Source organism: Aulonocara sp. 'chitande type north' Nkhata Bay, linkage group LG17 (genome assembly GCF_057382095.1).
Source record: "Aulonocara sp. 'chitande type north' Nkhata Bay isolate Kocher_YH1m ecotype deep benthic linkage group LG17, A_spYH_male_GT1.1, whole genome shotgun sequence".
In the NCBI taxonomy this organism is placed as follows: domain Eukaryota; kingdom Metazoa; phylum Chordata; class Actinopteri; order Cichliformes; family Cichlidae; genus Aulonocara; species Aulonocara sp. 'chitande type north' Nkhata Bay.
The window spans coordinates 11,976,766-11,991,300 of NC_141360.1; the positions used below are offsets into that span (position 1 = coordinate 11,976,766).

The 14,535-nt window shown below is 42.1% G+C and overlaps 1 protein-coding gene across 4 annotated transcripts; it reads left to right on the forward strand.

Annotated features, from left to right (window-relative positions):
- The first annotated feature begins 387 nt into the window (after positions 1 to 387).
- b3galt2 (UDP-Gal:betaGlcNAc beta 1,3-galactosyltransferase, polypeptide 2) lies at positions 388 to 13,740 on the forward strand. 4 transcript variants are annotated; one of them, XM_086268527.1, is made up of 2 exons: positions 388 to 1,226; positions 11,441 to 13,740. In XM_086268527.1, exon 2 carries the CDS (start codon positions 11,638 to 11,640, stop codon positions 12,967 to 12,969), a length of 1,332 nt encoding a protein of 443 aa, XP_086124653.1. In that variant the 5' UTR covers positions 388 to 1,226; positions 11,441 to 11,637; the 3' UTR covers positions 12,970 to 13,740. The 4 variants fall into 4 exon arrangements, with proteins under 4 accessions (XP_086124653.1, XP_086124655.1, XP_086124656.1 ...); XM_086268529.1 differs by having other exon boundaries at positions 388 to 571; XM_086268530.1 differs by having other exon boundaries at positions 403 to 537.
- Positions 13,741 to 14,535: the final 795 nt, after the last annotated feature.

The window sequence follows — 14,535 nt, forward strand, 5'->3', positions numbered from 1 at the left end:
CATAACATGTCTACAGCATTTCCACTGTGTGGCAAGATGAAAATAAAGTTTCTAAAATCTTCAGTTATCAGTTTGATTATACCCTCAAACTGAAAGATGAAGAAAACTGTCCCCTAAATTGTCAAATAACAATATGAATGCAGCATGGCTTGATTAAGTTTTAATTGTAAGAGTGTTTGCTGGAACGCAGAGTGTGTGTGTGTGTGTGTGTGTGTGTGTGTGTGTGTGTGTGTGTGTGTGTGTGTGTGTGTGTGTGTGTGTGTGTGAGAGAGAGAGAAAAAGAGAGAGAGAGAGAGAGAGAGGGAGAGGGAGAATACAGGGAGGACATTTTTTCACCCACGATCCTTGAAGGTAGCATGAGTGACTGAAGTGGGTCACGTGAGATGCTCCGCTAAGAATGCGGTGACGTGGGAGAGTTCTGTCAGTGTAGCGGTGTCTGACAGCCAGCTTCCCCGGGCCAGTAGGTACCTCGCCCGGCTGAGGAATCCGACCGGGGTCGCTCTGAGACGGAGCACAGGAGAAGGAAAAAACAAGAAGGTGCGGACTGAAAACCCGAAGCAGGGAGGTGAAGGTAGATGAGTTGTTGTTTCCGTTTCCCACTCCAGGACTCGGGGAACATGTTTTGGCTGTGATTGGACTTATATATGGAAGATTATATATATATTTTTTCCTATTCTGCTCATTTTTATTACTCCCCTTCTGCCTAACACCAGCTTTCCGAGCATCGTGAAGTACCAGCCGTACTCCTGCTGCTCTGTCGCTTTTCAGCGGGCTCCCCGATAGCCTTGCGGGGCGGGGATGCTGTGGTGTTCTTGCTTTCATTCTGACATGAAATAACACATCTGAGCAGCGGGCCAAACTTGGATAAAATCAGAAAACAACGCAGAAACAGAAAGGTGAGGGGATACGTAAATGAAGTAGAGGGCAGCAGTGTAGAGCGGGCACAAGGCGCAAGACAGGAGAGGAAGGAGAGGGGGAGTCGCAGCAGGAGGAGAACCAAAACCCGCAGGTTTGTTGAGCTTGTGGGGATGAGAACGAGGAGGAGGGACCTTACGCATTGAAGGTGTCAGTGCGATTAGAAAAACAGGGGGAAGGGAACTAAAGCCCAGATTGTTTCCAGTCCTGAGAGACGGTGATGGCGAGTGCAGGCACCGGGGTCCCTGCTCTCCCTCAGCCGACCGCAGCCCCATCAGCTACCGCAGCGGCAGCAGCATGAGGAGGAGGAGGTAGGCAGCCCTGCACGTCTCATCGGTCCCCCCACATCCTCATTATTCATTTAGCCTTCCCCGCCCTCCTCTCCCCTCCATTACATCCACCTTTCTTCCCCAGCAGCCTTGACGAGTACCAATCTAGCCATCAATCAATTTCTCCACACACCTTTGTCCCAACATCATGCATCTCGTCTCAGATACTTTCCAGAAGCCCCTCTTCCCCCCCCCCCCCCCCCCCCCCCCAATACCACGGGGAAGGTGTACTAGAGGACCACTTATTTAAATTCCACTATTATTTCTTCCCCTAAAAATGAATGTTGTCCACTTGCCTGGTTTTTGTGTGACATTCCTGGAGGCACAGTGTCAGCAAAAGGGGTCAGTAGTGCATGCTGTATTAGTCTCCATAAAAATCAAGTTTAGGAAATCCCTCTGTAAACCTGCCAAGATGCAAGGCCAGGGACTTTCCATCGATCCAGTTCAATTAACAGGGTTTTTTTTATCCACTTCATCATGTCGAGCTGCCTGAGTGTTTTTGGGCACTAAAGACCGTGCATAGTTGGGGGATATCTGCTAAATGCTGCGACGGAGAGGGAAAAAAAGGCTAACCTCCCCCGTCAGGGTGTTCACTCTGACCACCAGACTATGAAACTTTAATAGGGTCTAATTTTCAAACCCCCTTATAATTTATTACAGTGGCGTCTGAACCGAGTCCTCAAAAAGAGTCCAAGGGAAGAGAACATGTGCAGGGTGTTAGGACTGTGAGAGGTAAATACAGCAGTAATAGTTTTCAGATAGCACAATTAACGGAAGTGGATAACACTTTCTGTGTCTGTCACTCGCTTAGAGAAGTGCGATGCTGTAGCATAATATTTACAGCTGCGGTGGGTCCTGGATGCCAAAGCTTGATTTCCTAAAATGTCGGGAGTCCAAGTCAAAGTCCAAAGGCTGCTCAACACTTTCTGTTGTCACTGCCATTACTCAGGCCTAAAGCTATTTAAAGACCAAGCGAGTCTAAATGTTTACTGTCTACAGTGTATGTGGTAAAGGTTCAGTTTACACGAAATTGGATTACATCTGTGGAGTTCAGAACGCTGATGTATGTTTGAAAATAATCCATTTTTTTAAATCACTTTTTTTTTTAATCCAATCAGCTTTGAAACATCTAAAGAGAATCTGTTTAATGTGATGCATTGGTCAGAATCGGCCGATTTCCTCACTCGCAGCCACAAGCTGAGGTTACGTTAGTGTGGAAGTTCCTCACTGTGAGCAAAAGACAAAGATTCATAAAAGTAAACCGTCTGTAGCAACAAACAGACGCTTAAACATGGTTGTTTTAAAAAAAAGCTAACAAAGGAAAAGTGACTAAAGCAAACCCAGAGCTCAGAGCCAACCACAAACCAGCAGCCTCGGTATGAGCAAAGGATCAAGGCAGTTATGGGGAAAATGATGGAGATGATTGAAAGAGAGAGCAGAGTCTGAGGTCCTGCTTTCTGCTGAATTTATACATTTACTAGAAAATGACGTAAGTAACATCCGATATTTGTTTGTTGCCCCTACTTTTGTTTGCATGGTAAAATATGTCAGGTAAAGATTCGTGTGCTAGCGAGTCATTTTCAGTGAATTATTTGCACCACTTCCTAACAGCACAGTGTTTTATTTTCAGTTGTTTGCCTGAGAGAACTACCAGCAGTTTGGGGGAAGTTGTAAACATTAACAATTTATCTTGTTATGAAACATTTTTTTGCAACAAAAAAACATTTATATTACAGTATTTATCAGTTATTTGATTAATCAAAGTCAGTTTAAAGAAATGGCTATCTTAAAACCAGAATATGAATAACACTTCTTGATTAGATACCAGAAAAGTTTGTAATTTGGGTCAGCTGACCTGATAAGGATCAGATATGGCTATGTCGTGTGTTGGAAGGGCTCAAGTGGCCTGGCCCACATTTGACCAGGCTCTAGTCATGAAGGATATTAAAAAAAATAAAACGCAGCTGGCCATCCAGAGTGTCTCGTCTGTTCAACACTTAGCAAGAACTCAACCCTCCCTATCCTGCCGGCCCTTTCCAGGCTGAGTCAGACAGCAAACAACGTTTTCAAAGGGTCTGAAAATTATCCTTTTTCTTTAGTTCTTGGACGGCAAGTCTGTGGATTATTTAAAACATCATGACAATCTTTTACTTTTGGCGGGGGTAAAGATACAAGGCGGTTTTATTTTTAAACCTGTAAAAGTACAACAAATGCCAAATTTCCTTCTTTTGTATTTGGGTTTTGACCTTATCAATATTCTACAGATAAAACGACTCGTCCACGTAACTAAATATATCACAGGAACGTTTATTTTTGAGTAAAGCGTTACTGACAGAGGACACTTGGATTTATAGACAGAGACAAAAGAAAACAGTGAAATCAAGGAGCAGCATACACTGGCTCTTTAATCCAGTGTCGAAATTAAAAAATTGTATCACATGAATTACATGAATTTTACAAATTATTATTATTATTTTTTTATTAGTATACTAGCAGATTAGACTCAGACAGATGTGTTGACAAGAAGCAGCATATTAAAGGGGATATGAAAAGCAGTAACCTGAAGATGGTTTCATTTAAAACTCAAACTATTTTTTATTTCAGTGTCTGTTTCAGTATATTAAACTTTGTTCTATAGCTGAAGGATAGTCCATATAGCACTTTTATTTTATTCTGTTTTAGTTTATTTTATTGTGTGTGTGTGTGTGTGTGTGTGTGTGTGTGTGTGTGTGTCTCTCTCTGTGTGTGTGTGTGTGTGTGTGTGTGTGTGTGTGTGTGTGTGTGTGTGTGTGTGTGTCTGTTTTTAATCTTTCTCTGACCTTTATTTTGGTGACACTGTGATTTCCATCCAAGGTTACTGTAGATGTGCAGTTGACTGATAGTCCTTGGAAAGATTTTTTGGTAGACTGTCAAACAAATGGAATTTGAATAGAATTCATAAATGTATTTGCACATCTAGATTCAGTTCTACAACATGCACTCTTGCCTTCTACAAATAAATTGTTGTTCTAAAGTACTCACTGAATTTGAGTGTGTTACTGTAACAGGATGCCACTGGCGCAACAAGTCAGTTGGTGGAGATTCTTCCTTTCCAGATATTCCACGTAACAGCTGTTACTGCAGAGTAAGTGAAAGTGTCTTTTTGCTTCTTAACCTCCTAGGACCTGGCGTCCACATATGTGGACATCGCATTTTGGGTTATTTAGACCAAAATACTAAATTTTGCTCTACAAGGGCCTGATATCCACTTACGAGGACATTATACTGCTACTGTTCTATCAAAATTTTAAACGAATATCCTCATTTGTGGCTCTTATTTTGATTAGAAACAAAAATTAGGTTAAAAAAAAATCTGGTAATTGTTTGTTTTTACATTCATCAGGTCCCAATCAGCCCAAATATCAAAGAATAATTAAAAATGCATGCCGTGGAAGAGTTCGGGTCTTAGGAGGTTAAGTCTATTTTTCGAGGTTTTGCTATTCTGTCATTTTTCTCTTCTCTTTATTTCTTTTCTCCTTCCCCTAACCACCAACTGATGGTGGCAGGTGGCTTCCCCTCTCAGAGCCTGCTTCTACAGGACGTGTCTTCTTGTTAAAAGGGAGTTTTTCCTCACCACTATTGCAAAGTGTTTGCTCATAGGAGAGACATTGATTGTTGCCATTTTTCTCCAGAACTGCAGGGTTTTTACCTCACAGTAGAACGTACCTTGACGGGAGTGCTATTCTGATTTCGTGCTACCTAAATAAACCTTAACTGAACTGGATTGAATTCTTAGTCTCTTCAGGTTTTTTATTCACTTGCTTTTCATTTGCTGCACAGCCCACCATAGAAACATATTAGTGATCAGCCTGGTGTTGAGGTTGGTTCATCTCTTGGCTGAAGTTTTCCACATGATGGCCCATTAGAGACAGCTGATATAAGCTTTTGGGAAAAAACTTCTTATCATCCCTGTGCTAATGTATTTATATTAGCCTAAACATAGCTATGTAGCTAGCCACCATGTAGCACATCATTGTATGTAAGTTGGCCCAGCTTGACTAACCCTTTAAATGTCACAGCTAATGTGTTTTCTGTTTAGTATTTTAGACATACTTTGGTCAGAACCTGGTATCTCATCTTTAGTTAGAAACCAATGAGATAGCTTCCTGTTAACGTCCAACTCGGCTGAACCCTTGAATGTAAACTTAACTGTAATATCTGGGAGAACAGCCGCAGTGATCATTTTATTATGGCTGAAAAGATCTTTCTCTCTGAGTGGTGGCTCAGAGTTTGATTGATTTGGAAAACTGAAGCAGCATTGGACTGGGAAATGGCTAATGACATCAGATTTAACAAAGGGATAGATCAATGCCTGCCATAGTATAAAGTAAAGGATGAATTAAAATAATTTGAAGTTGATCAAAGCAACCTAAAATCTACTAGATGGATAGATTAATTTGTTTTCTTGGCAAAAATGTGAAAAAAGACAACAACAAAAAGATCTTGGCCGTCAGGGTTTTTTTGTAAAGAAAAGTTTGAGCTTGAAACTAGTTTTTGGTTCATCACTAGTTAAGACGCAATTTATTTTAATAATTTTTATTTAAAGAAATGCAGTTTTCTTAAGATTGTGAAAACCCTGCTTTTCACTTTAGTAAATATAACCAAAGTAAAGCTGCCAGCTGGCCATTCAGAAATAGAACAACAGTGTGGAAATTAGAATAGGGATGACCACCACCCCTGATCTCAAGTTACTAGTATTCTTGGATTTACATGTTGAACTATTCACTGCAATCAGATGGTAAACAAAAGGCTGAGAATGAAATGACAGGTTCTTGAAGTGAAGTGCTGCTGAACAGAAGTGAGGAATGGATTATGTCACAGTGGTTCCCAAACTTTTACACACTTACATACACACACACAGCTACCGTCCCTCCATTTAGAAAGGCAGAGGCGCCACGGTGTAATTATTTTACGTGTAGTTGTTTGTTTCCTGTGTAATAATATTCAACATTGCTATCAATACAATTTTCAAAAAATGCCTCTCTGTGCAAAATGGGTTCAAAAACATAAACAACTGTGGGATACTGTTTGTCTGTGATTTGGAGAGCCCAGTGCGTGCTACTGACGCAGGGAAAACCAGTTATGCAAGGGAGACCTGAATGTGCTGGATACTTTACTGATGGTATTTTCAAACTTGATGCCAAAAGGAGGGCTTTATAGATGAAGGTCCATGATTGAGGAGATCATATTACGTGTCAGCATTTTAAATGGTGACTTCATTAGAAAATAAATTTAAAAAGGAGAAAAAAGTATTAAAAGCTGAGGTGGATTTGCCATGTGTGACTCAGTTGTTATGAAGAACATCCATGAGTAGTGAGTTTGCCCGACAGCTAAAACACAGTGAGCGTTGCAAAGCTGCATTCCTTGTTTGTTGAGCAGGTATGGTTTTTGACTCCACCTCAGATATACAAAATAGGTAGTCACTGTCAACCTGGCTATATTTAGTTATGTTTCCATGGAGTGCATTGCTCTAAGCTGTTCTACATAACTTAGGTTAAATAGACCAAAATGAGCCTGGATTGGATGTTGAATAGACAATAGACATTAATAGACCGTTCTCCACGAAAATTGAAAACAGAAGTCATAGCTGCCGGACACGTTATTTCCTCAACATATTTTTTATGATTTCAAATTTTTTCTAACAGCTGTTACTTCAGCAATAAGGTAAGAGCTGTGAAAAAACATCTATGTAATTTGCATATCTACCTGACGTTTGATTCGTCTAATTTAGTTCAGTCAAAAAGAACTGCAGTTAAAATAGTACTGACTTTATGGAGTTAAAGCTTAAGCGATGAGGCAATTCAGTTACAGGACAGGAAATGGAAGTAATTTGAGGATTAATTATTTTGAGTGTCTTTTGCCATTCAGGTACAATTGAGCATTACTGAAACTAAGTAAGACAAAAGTATTTCAACATTTTTGCCACTTCAATTTTCAAATGTTTTAGAATAAGTTACTCAGTTGCAGTTACCCTCAGTTTATGTGTATACAGTAGCACTCATTTGTACAGTCGCAGTCATCACCCTATGGTATTAAACAGAACAAAGAATGTGAGAATGATAACTCTTGGTCACAGTTGAGAGGAAGTTAACAGGAAAAGACTTCTGGTAGAAAAAGGTTAAGTGAGGGGTTTTAGTAACCTGCTTCGACTGATTGGGGAAGGAGGGGAAAGACAAGGAAGGAAGGAGAATATATAGAATAACGTGCAAATATTTCTTTCAAAATAAGACACACAACTACAACACGGGAAAAGACCCAGGGAAACCGAGTTAATGATAAAGACCCTGAAAACCATAAATTTCACAGCTTTATGATGTATATATAGTGTTGTGAAAAACGTTTTCACTGGACTCTGCAGCCCTGTGAAAACTAAGTACACCTCATGATTCAGTAGCTTTTAGAAGCACCTTTACCAGCAATAACTTGAAGTTGTCATTTTCTGTACAACCCGTTCTTCTTTACAATTTAGGTTCAGTTCACTTATGTTTACAGGCATTCTAAATGCACAGGTGACCTAAGCTCTTGCCATATCATTTGTGGACTTTTTCTGGGTATTGCAACTCGGAGGGGGGGCTATTTTTCAGCCATTCTGTTATAGGCTTGCTGGTATGCTTGGGACCACTGTCTTGTTGCATGAACCAGTTTCAGTCAAGCTGTAGCTGATCTACTTTCGTCTACAGACTAGTTCGTGTTAGATTCATTGAATGCAAGGTGCCCAGTTCCCGTGCCTTCAAAATAAGCCATGTCACCCCTCCACCACTGTGCTTGCAAGTTGGAATGAGGTGTTTGTGCCGATTTGTTGTTTTTGGTTTTTGCCAAACGCAGCCCTGTGCATTATGCCCAGACATCTCTAGTTTGGTCTTCTCTGTCCAAAGAACATTGTTTCACAAGACTAGTTTTTCCATACAAGTTATATCTCATTCAACCACAACACTCAGGATTTGTTTGTCGATGTTGTTTAGCCTTTGATGGTTCTTTTTAGAGATGCCTGAGCTTTCGTTACTCCAATGAAGGCAGTATGGCGTAACACTAGTTTAGCATTAAAATAAATCATAAATGTAGTGGTTGCTTCAAGGCTGGTGTTATTGGAGGAAACAGGAATGTCAAATGAACCACATAATCAGTCGGACCGGTTCCAGTGAAGCAGAATTTAACCTCTAACTTCAGTGAGCAGCCGCTCTGTGAGCCGTTTTCCTCAAGAAAATGTGTCACTATCACAAAGTGCATTTTTTTTCATCAAATGAAGGTCATATCTTCATTGACATCGGCAAAGCTTGTTTTGCATGCGTCTCACAACATGTTCAGGCAAAAGCAGTCTAGGCTGCTTATGCAGGCATAGAAAGAAAGAAAGCAAACCGTGGTGATTGGTGTGTGAACATTGGGAGTTTCTTCCTGCTGATTTTAAGGCTGAGAGAAAAGGCACTACAATGTATGCTTAGTATGTTACCAAAGTGCCACTCCCCGAGGCGTCATTCTGACTATTGACCGCTGCTGAAACGCTGGGGCTTTAATTAGCACTAGTGTAACTAATTGGCTTATATAGAAGGGACATTGATGGGAGCGAAGAAAATGAATTAATGAGGAAAGGCATTGGCAGATTAAATTGCACTGGTAAAAATTAAAAATGGATGCCTGATCTCCTGGTGAAATTGGCATTTAGATCCAAAACAACGTCAGAAATCCATTGAGGGTTGTAAGCGCCTGGGTGGGATAGATGTCAGATTTCGCGTGTGTACCCGTGCGTACATGTTTATATTTATGTGTATGCGCCTCTGTGTGTGGACTCTTCATCAGAGCTCATGGAACTACATGCTCATTTAGCTGACAGCAGAAATCTCTCAAGCGCTGGATGTGCTTCGATGTAAAGTACGTTAACCTTTAAAACAAAGCCGGCCCTGGCCTCTCTCATTCTCCTGTAATTGCTTGCGCTGGGTAAGCACACTCGCCTGAAAAGGTTATCGTGTTCCTTGTCAGTTGTCATGATGAATGAGCAAACATAGCAGGAAACTGAAAATTGCAAGTTTAGATTTAGAAAAAAAACACTCTCTCATAGCAAGCTGGCATGTTGCATTTGCAAAAATTATTGCTCCATTGTTTCGTATCTCAAATTATTAAAAAGCAAGCAAACAAGCAAGAAAGGCAATGCAGGCAGGCAGTAAATTAACACACACAGGAAGCAAAAGGGGATTCTAGACTGCTACACTGCTGCTACATTAATATTCGCCAGAGTCTAGTACAACCTCCAAGTTTCTGCTGGCATATTCTGTTTTCTCTAGTGATGTGTACTGCCAGCATGAGTGTGTGTGTGTGTGTTAGTCAACGTGGACAGCAGTGATGATGTTTGCGTCAAGTGTGAATATAATTATGTGTGATGTGCACATGCATCTTTTGTCTGTGTGTGTACACAGATCTGATTATGTGTGTAGCGTATTTGCTGTGTGTATCATTAAATCTTGTCGGCATTATATTCTGGGTTTGTCTGTCAGTGATCCCAACAAAAATGATTGCATGTGTGCTGTTTGCTATCCATGTGATTGACTATATTGCATAGTAAATGCTTTTTTTGTGCAAGCTGACTGTTTGCCTTGGTGACTCGCTGAGCTGGTGCGTGTATACCACAATCTTTTTAGGTAAATCCTGCTTCAGAACAGTGCGTTTACAGAGCCAGGCTCATTTTAGATCATGAACCACATACAGCGTACTCTGATCTTAAGTGTCAGTCAGTGTAAAGCCCTTTAATTACACATTTAATCTGTGAAATATCTTAATATAGGGAAAAAAGATGGACATTTTCAACTTTATGTCTTGGTTTTTTGTATATGACAAAGAAAGGCTGCTGTAGTAAATGAACAATATGTCAGTATTGGAAATAAATGTGTAAAAATAACAGAAGTAGTTCTGGGTTGTCCTTGCCTAGACTTTCCTGTAATTACAAATACTTTAAACTTTTTGTTAATTCACAGGATTAACAAAACAGTCAGATTTGAGGCTTTCCCAGGCCGATTCTGGCCAGCGGACCTTGAATTTGTCACCCCTGGCATAGAGTTTTCTAAGTGGCTTGTCTGTCAGTTGCATTCTGCACATTCACCATTATGTCTCTCTTTGTGCACAACGTCCTGTTGGACAGCACACATAATCACGTAGATTTTTGTCCACACTGTTTGCCTGTTTCCTTATCTGTCCTCTCCTTATACTGTACGTCTCCATGTTCCAACCTCAAGCAGCCTGGGTGATCGCAGCTAGACAGTAGGCAGCATTGATAAGCTGGAGGTAGAAGGTGAATGGCTGGTGATGGCTGTTATCACCAGAGGCTGGCTCAGGCTTAGGCACCGCTGCCTGCTGGACCCTGAAAACTCACTTTGACAGATGCATCTCCTCCCTAGCTGTTGACGCGCTGCGGGGGGCTGATGACACTTGCTTGCCCATGCGGCTCAGGGTAGCGTTTGCTGGCACCGCGTTGGGCCAAACCTGCAATTTATAGTTTGCCCCAGGCATTAAACTGAGTAATGACATGCAAAGAAAAAAAGAAACCACCATCTCACCATGCCTACCACTACCAATCTGCCAGCCCAAAATGTAGCTTCCACCAGTCTTGACTATTTTAACTGGGTTTAACCATGAGATGAATTCCTGATTCCCTTTATTTTCTGTCACTGTGCAAATTTATGGCCGTCAGTTGTGTAAACCATGAGATAGAATTATTCGGGATGTGTTCTGTATATCAGCAACTAGACACAACTGGGAGTGCTTGTTTTTCAACCATACAGATGCACTGTATGCATAATTTTCAGAGCAGCATCCAGGCCCTGCCGTGTTGTTCGTCCCTGTCCAATCAAAGATACAACAGTGCTCACGGTGAATCAGCTACTTCCTTTTGAACTGTTAAGTCAGCTTACCGAGAGAGCCATTTGCCATATTGGACCCTCCATCCACAGAAAGCTCTAACTGAGGGTTTTTTAGTCAAAGTCACTCGAGCGTGTCAAAACAAGCCATGAGAAAAACAAAGCACAATTAATAATTAGGTTCAGTTCTTTCCCACAATAAAAACCACACCTGCAATTCAGACAACTAACATGTGGCTCTGTGCCAGTGAATAGGAGGTGCTTTTGGGCTGCTTCCAAAGCTGTTTTCTCAGTCTCCTTTTTTTCTCTTTTCAGATTTTAACCCTGCTCTAAGCTGCATCGGAGGGGGTTCAGACATTCCCCTGACTCCACCAGGAGGCTAACTCCAACCTGTCTGTCAGCTCAGATAACCCTCTGATTGTTGACAACCACATGTTTACGGTGACTGTATGTGACCGCCGCCGCCCATTCTCGAGCAGCAGCAACAGCCTCCTGCGACCCCGACCTGCATCATGCAGTGGAGACGGCGGCACTGCTGTCCCATCAAGATGACCTGGACCGTCAAGCGCTCCCTCTTTCGGACCCACGTGGCCGGGCTCGTCTCACTGGCCCTGCTCTTCGCCGTTTTCTTATTTTTCAGCCACCAAGACTGGCTGCCAGGGCACAGCGGGCCTCGTGAAAACCCGCTTGCCTACACTGTCAGGGGCCTTCGAAGCCCCAAGGGAGAGGCGAACCAGAGCAACTCCCTGAGGGGCCTTTGGAGGGAAACAGGGAATGTTGCACCAAAACCTCTCCTCAACCTCAGCTCTCAGCAGGGTGAGGGGGCAGCAGGAGAGGCAGCAGTCGTGGGGGGAGGAGGAGGTGGAGGAGCCAGAATGGGTGTAATGGGGCTCGGGGACTCGATGAGTACTAACAACACGCTAGAGAAGGAGATGGGTGTTGGCGGGAGGCTTAGCGCCCAGCCCTATCGATACATCCTGAACGAGCCCTTCAAGTGCAGAGACAGCACACCCTTTCTCATCCTGCTCATAGCTGCTGAGCCAGGACAGGCCAATGCCCGCAATGCAATCCGCCAGACATGGGGAAACGAGAGCGTGGCTATGGGCCTGGGGTTTGTCTGTCTTTTCCTGCTCGGCACAGGAAAGAGTTCGGACACCCTCCTTCAGAGCAGAATCGAGGAAGAGAGCCGTGTTTACCACGATATCATTCAACAGGACTATCAGGACACTTACTACAACCTGACCATCAAAACTCTGATGGGCATGAACTGGGTAGCTACCTATTGCCCACATGCTTCCTACGTGATGAAGACAGATAGTGACATGTTTGTCAATACAGAATATCTCATCCAGAAGCTGCTGAAACCTGAGATGCCTCCGAGGCAGAGGTATTTCACTGGCTACCTGATGAGGGGCTATGCACCAAACCGAAACAAAGACAGCAAGTGGTACATGCCACCAGAGGTGTATCCAAGCGAGCGCTACCCGATATTCTGCTCAGGCACGGGGTATGTGTTCTCAGGGGACATGGCCGAGCTGATCTACCAGGCCTCGCTCAGCATACGCAGGCTGCACCTGGAGGATGTTTACGTGGGAATCTGCCTGGCGAAGCTGCGCATTGAACCAGCACCCCCTCCCAACGAGTTCCTTTTCAACCACTGGCGTGTGTCTTACTCCAGTTGTAAGTACAGCCACCTCATCACATCCCATCAGTTCCAACCCAATGAACTCATCAAGTATTGGAACCACTTGCAAAGCAACAAGCACAACGCCTGTATCAACATGGCCAAGGAAAAGAGCGGCAGGCACAGACACCGGAAGTTCCACGGAGAGAGGCCTCCGTGATGGATCCTGCGATTACACCCCATCTTAAAAAAAAAAGAAGAAAGGTGGGAAGGATAGAAGAGTTCAGTGTAACTACAGATGGTGAAGGGCATGTTGAACTCTCAGCACTATACCTTATGGGGATAAGCACATTGTTTTTGGTATTGTGTACAGTTGATTCAAACTATTTTTTTAATCAAAAAATGAAAAAAATATGTATTGTAAATCTATTGAGCTATTTCCAAAAGGGAGAATGGGGGACATTTCTGTGTGAAATGGAGCGTGCTAAAAAAAAAGAAAAAGAAAAAAAAGCTGCAGCTCAAGAGCGGTGTTTATGATAATTCAGGTGCCAACAGAAAGGTGGTAATTTATGCTCTTCTCTAAAGGGTAGTACTGTATGTCACATTCTACGAATACACAAAAAAAACAAAAGAAAAAAAAAGAAAAACATTAAGACACAAGTGTGTTTACAAAGACAAAGGGAAATGTACATGTACTATGTCAAAAAGTTATACTACCTAAATATGAATGAATGATATGAACCTTTGACGTTGACCAGTTATGCTGCCCTGTTTCTCAATGTTTACTTTCCAGATCTATCGATGACTACCACCCTAAAGAGAAGGTTTATCTGTCATATACTGTATTTTATTTAAAACGATCGACATGAACGCACCCAGAATCACATCAGAGATGACTGAGATTGTATTTTTTAAAGCTTTACATTGACTATGACTCTGCACTTCAGCAAATGTGCAATGAATCTGTTAACGAATAAACGTTCCAAAATCACTTTGTGTGCAGCAGTGTGTGTCTGTTTTGTCGGAGGTTCTTCCTAAGCTGTCGAACGTAAAGTGGTGTGGACCACCGGACGTTAGCAGAGGAGCTACAGTGAGCCTTGGCATCAAAAAGAGTACCGAATGGATGGAACACATTTCTGCTAATAGAAATAACTAAATTTCCCTCATATGTATCCAATCGGGCGGACATCTATTCACTGCAATGTCCTGTGCTTCACACTTTGTCCACACAAACCATGCAATAAGCCCTGTACCTTATGTACAGTGGCGGTGAAAGTTGTTCAAATGCACAGCAACTCAAAACACCACATGAAAAATAGTTAAAAGCAAAGAAAACCATATGGAAAAAAACACACAAGCGAAATTAATGAAATGCCACAAAAGCTTACGAGAAAAAAAAATTCACCAAACCCAAGGAACGTGTTTCTGGGGAGACAATAACGTGATGAAACTGTTTTGGAAATCACAAGCGACAGTAAATGGCTAATAGCAAACATGTATGTGTGAATCTTGAGATTAAAATGTACATTAGGTTGCATCTTTTTCTTCCTCACAGCAATGAATCCTTTATTTTTTTTGAAGAGTCTCAGTGCACAGTTACTACTGCAGCCGTTCCATCCCATTAATGTCTTCCCAAAAATGCTTTCTTAAGCTGCAGTGCATTTGATCTTTCACAGCCACCACACTTCTGGATGGGGGGGTATTTTCAAATTTCATCAGAATAGAAATATTGCATCATATGTCATAGGGAACAATGATTCAGGTTGTCACCATCTGTTTATGCCTG

What these genes read in the sequence shown, in the direction of transcription:
- b3galt2 (XM_086268527.1), top strand. Translation starts at nt 11,638, where the DNA reads ATGCAGTGGAGACGGCGGCACTGCTGTCCCATCAAGATGACCTGGACC.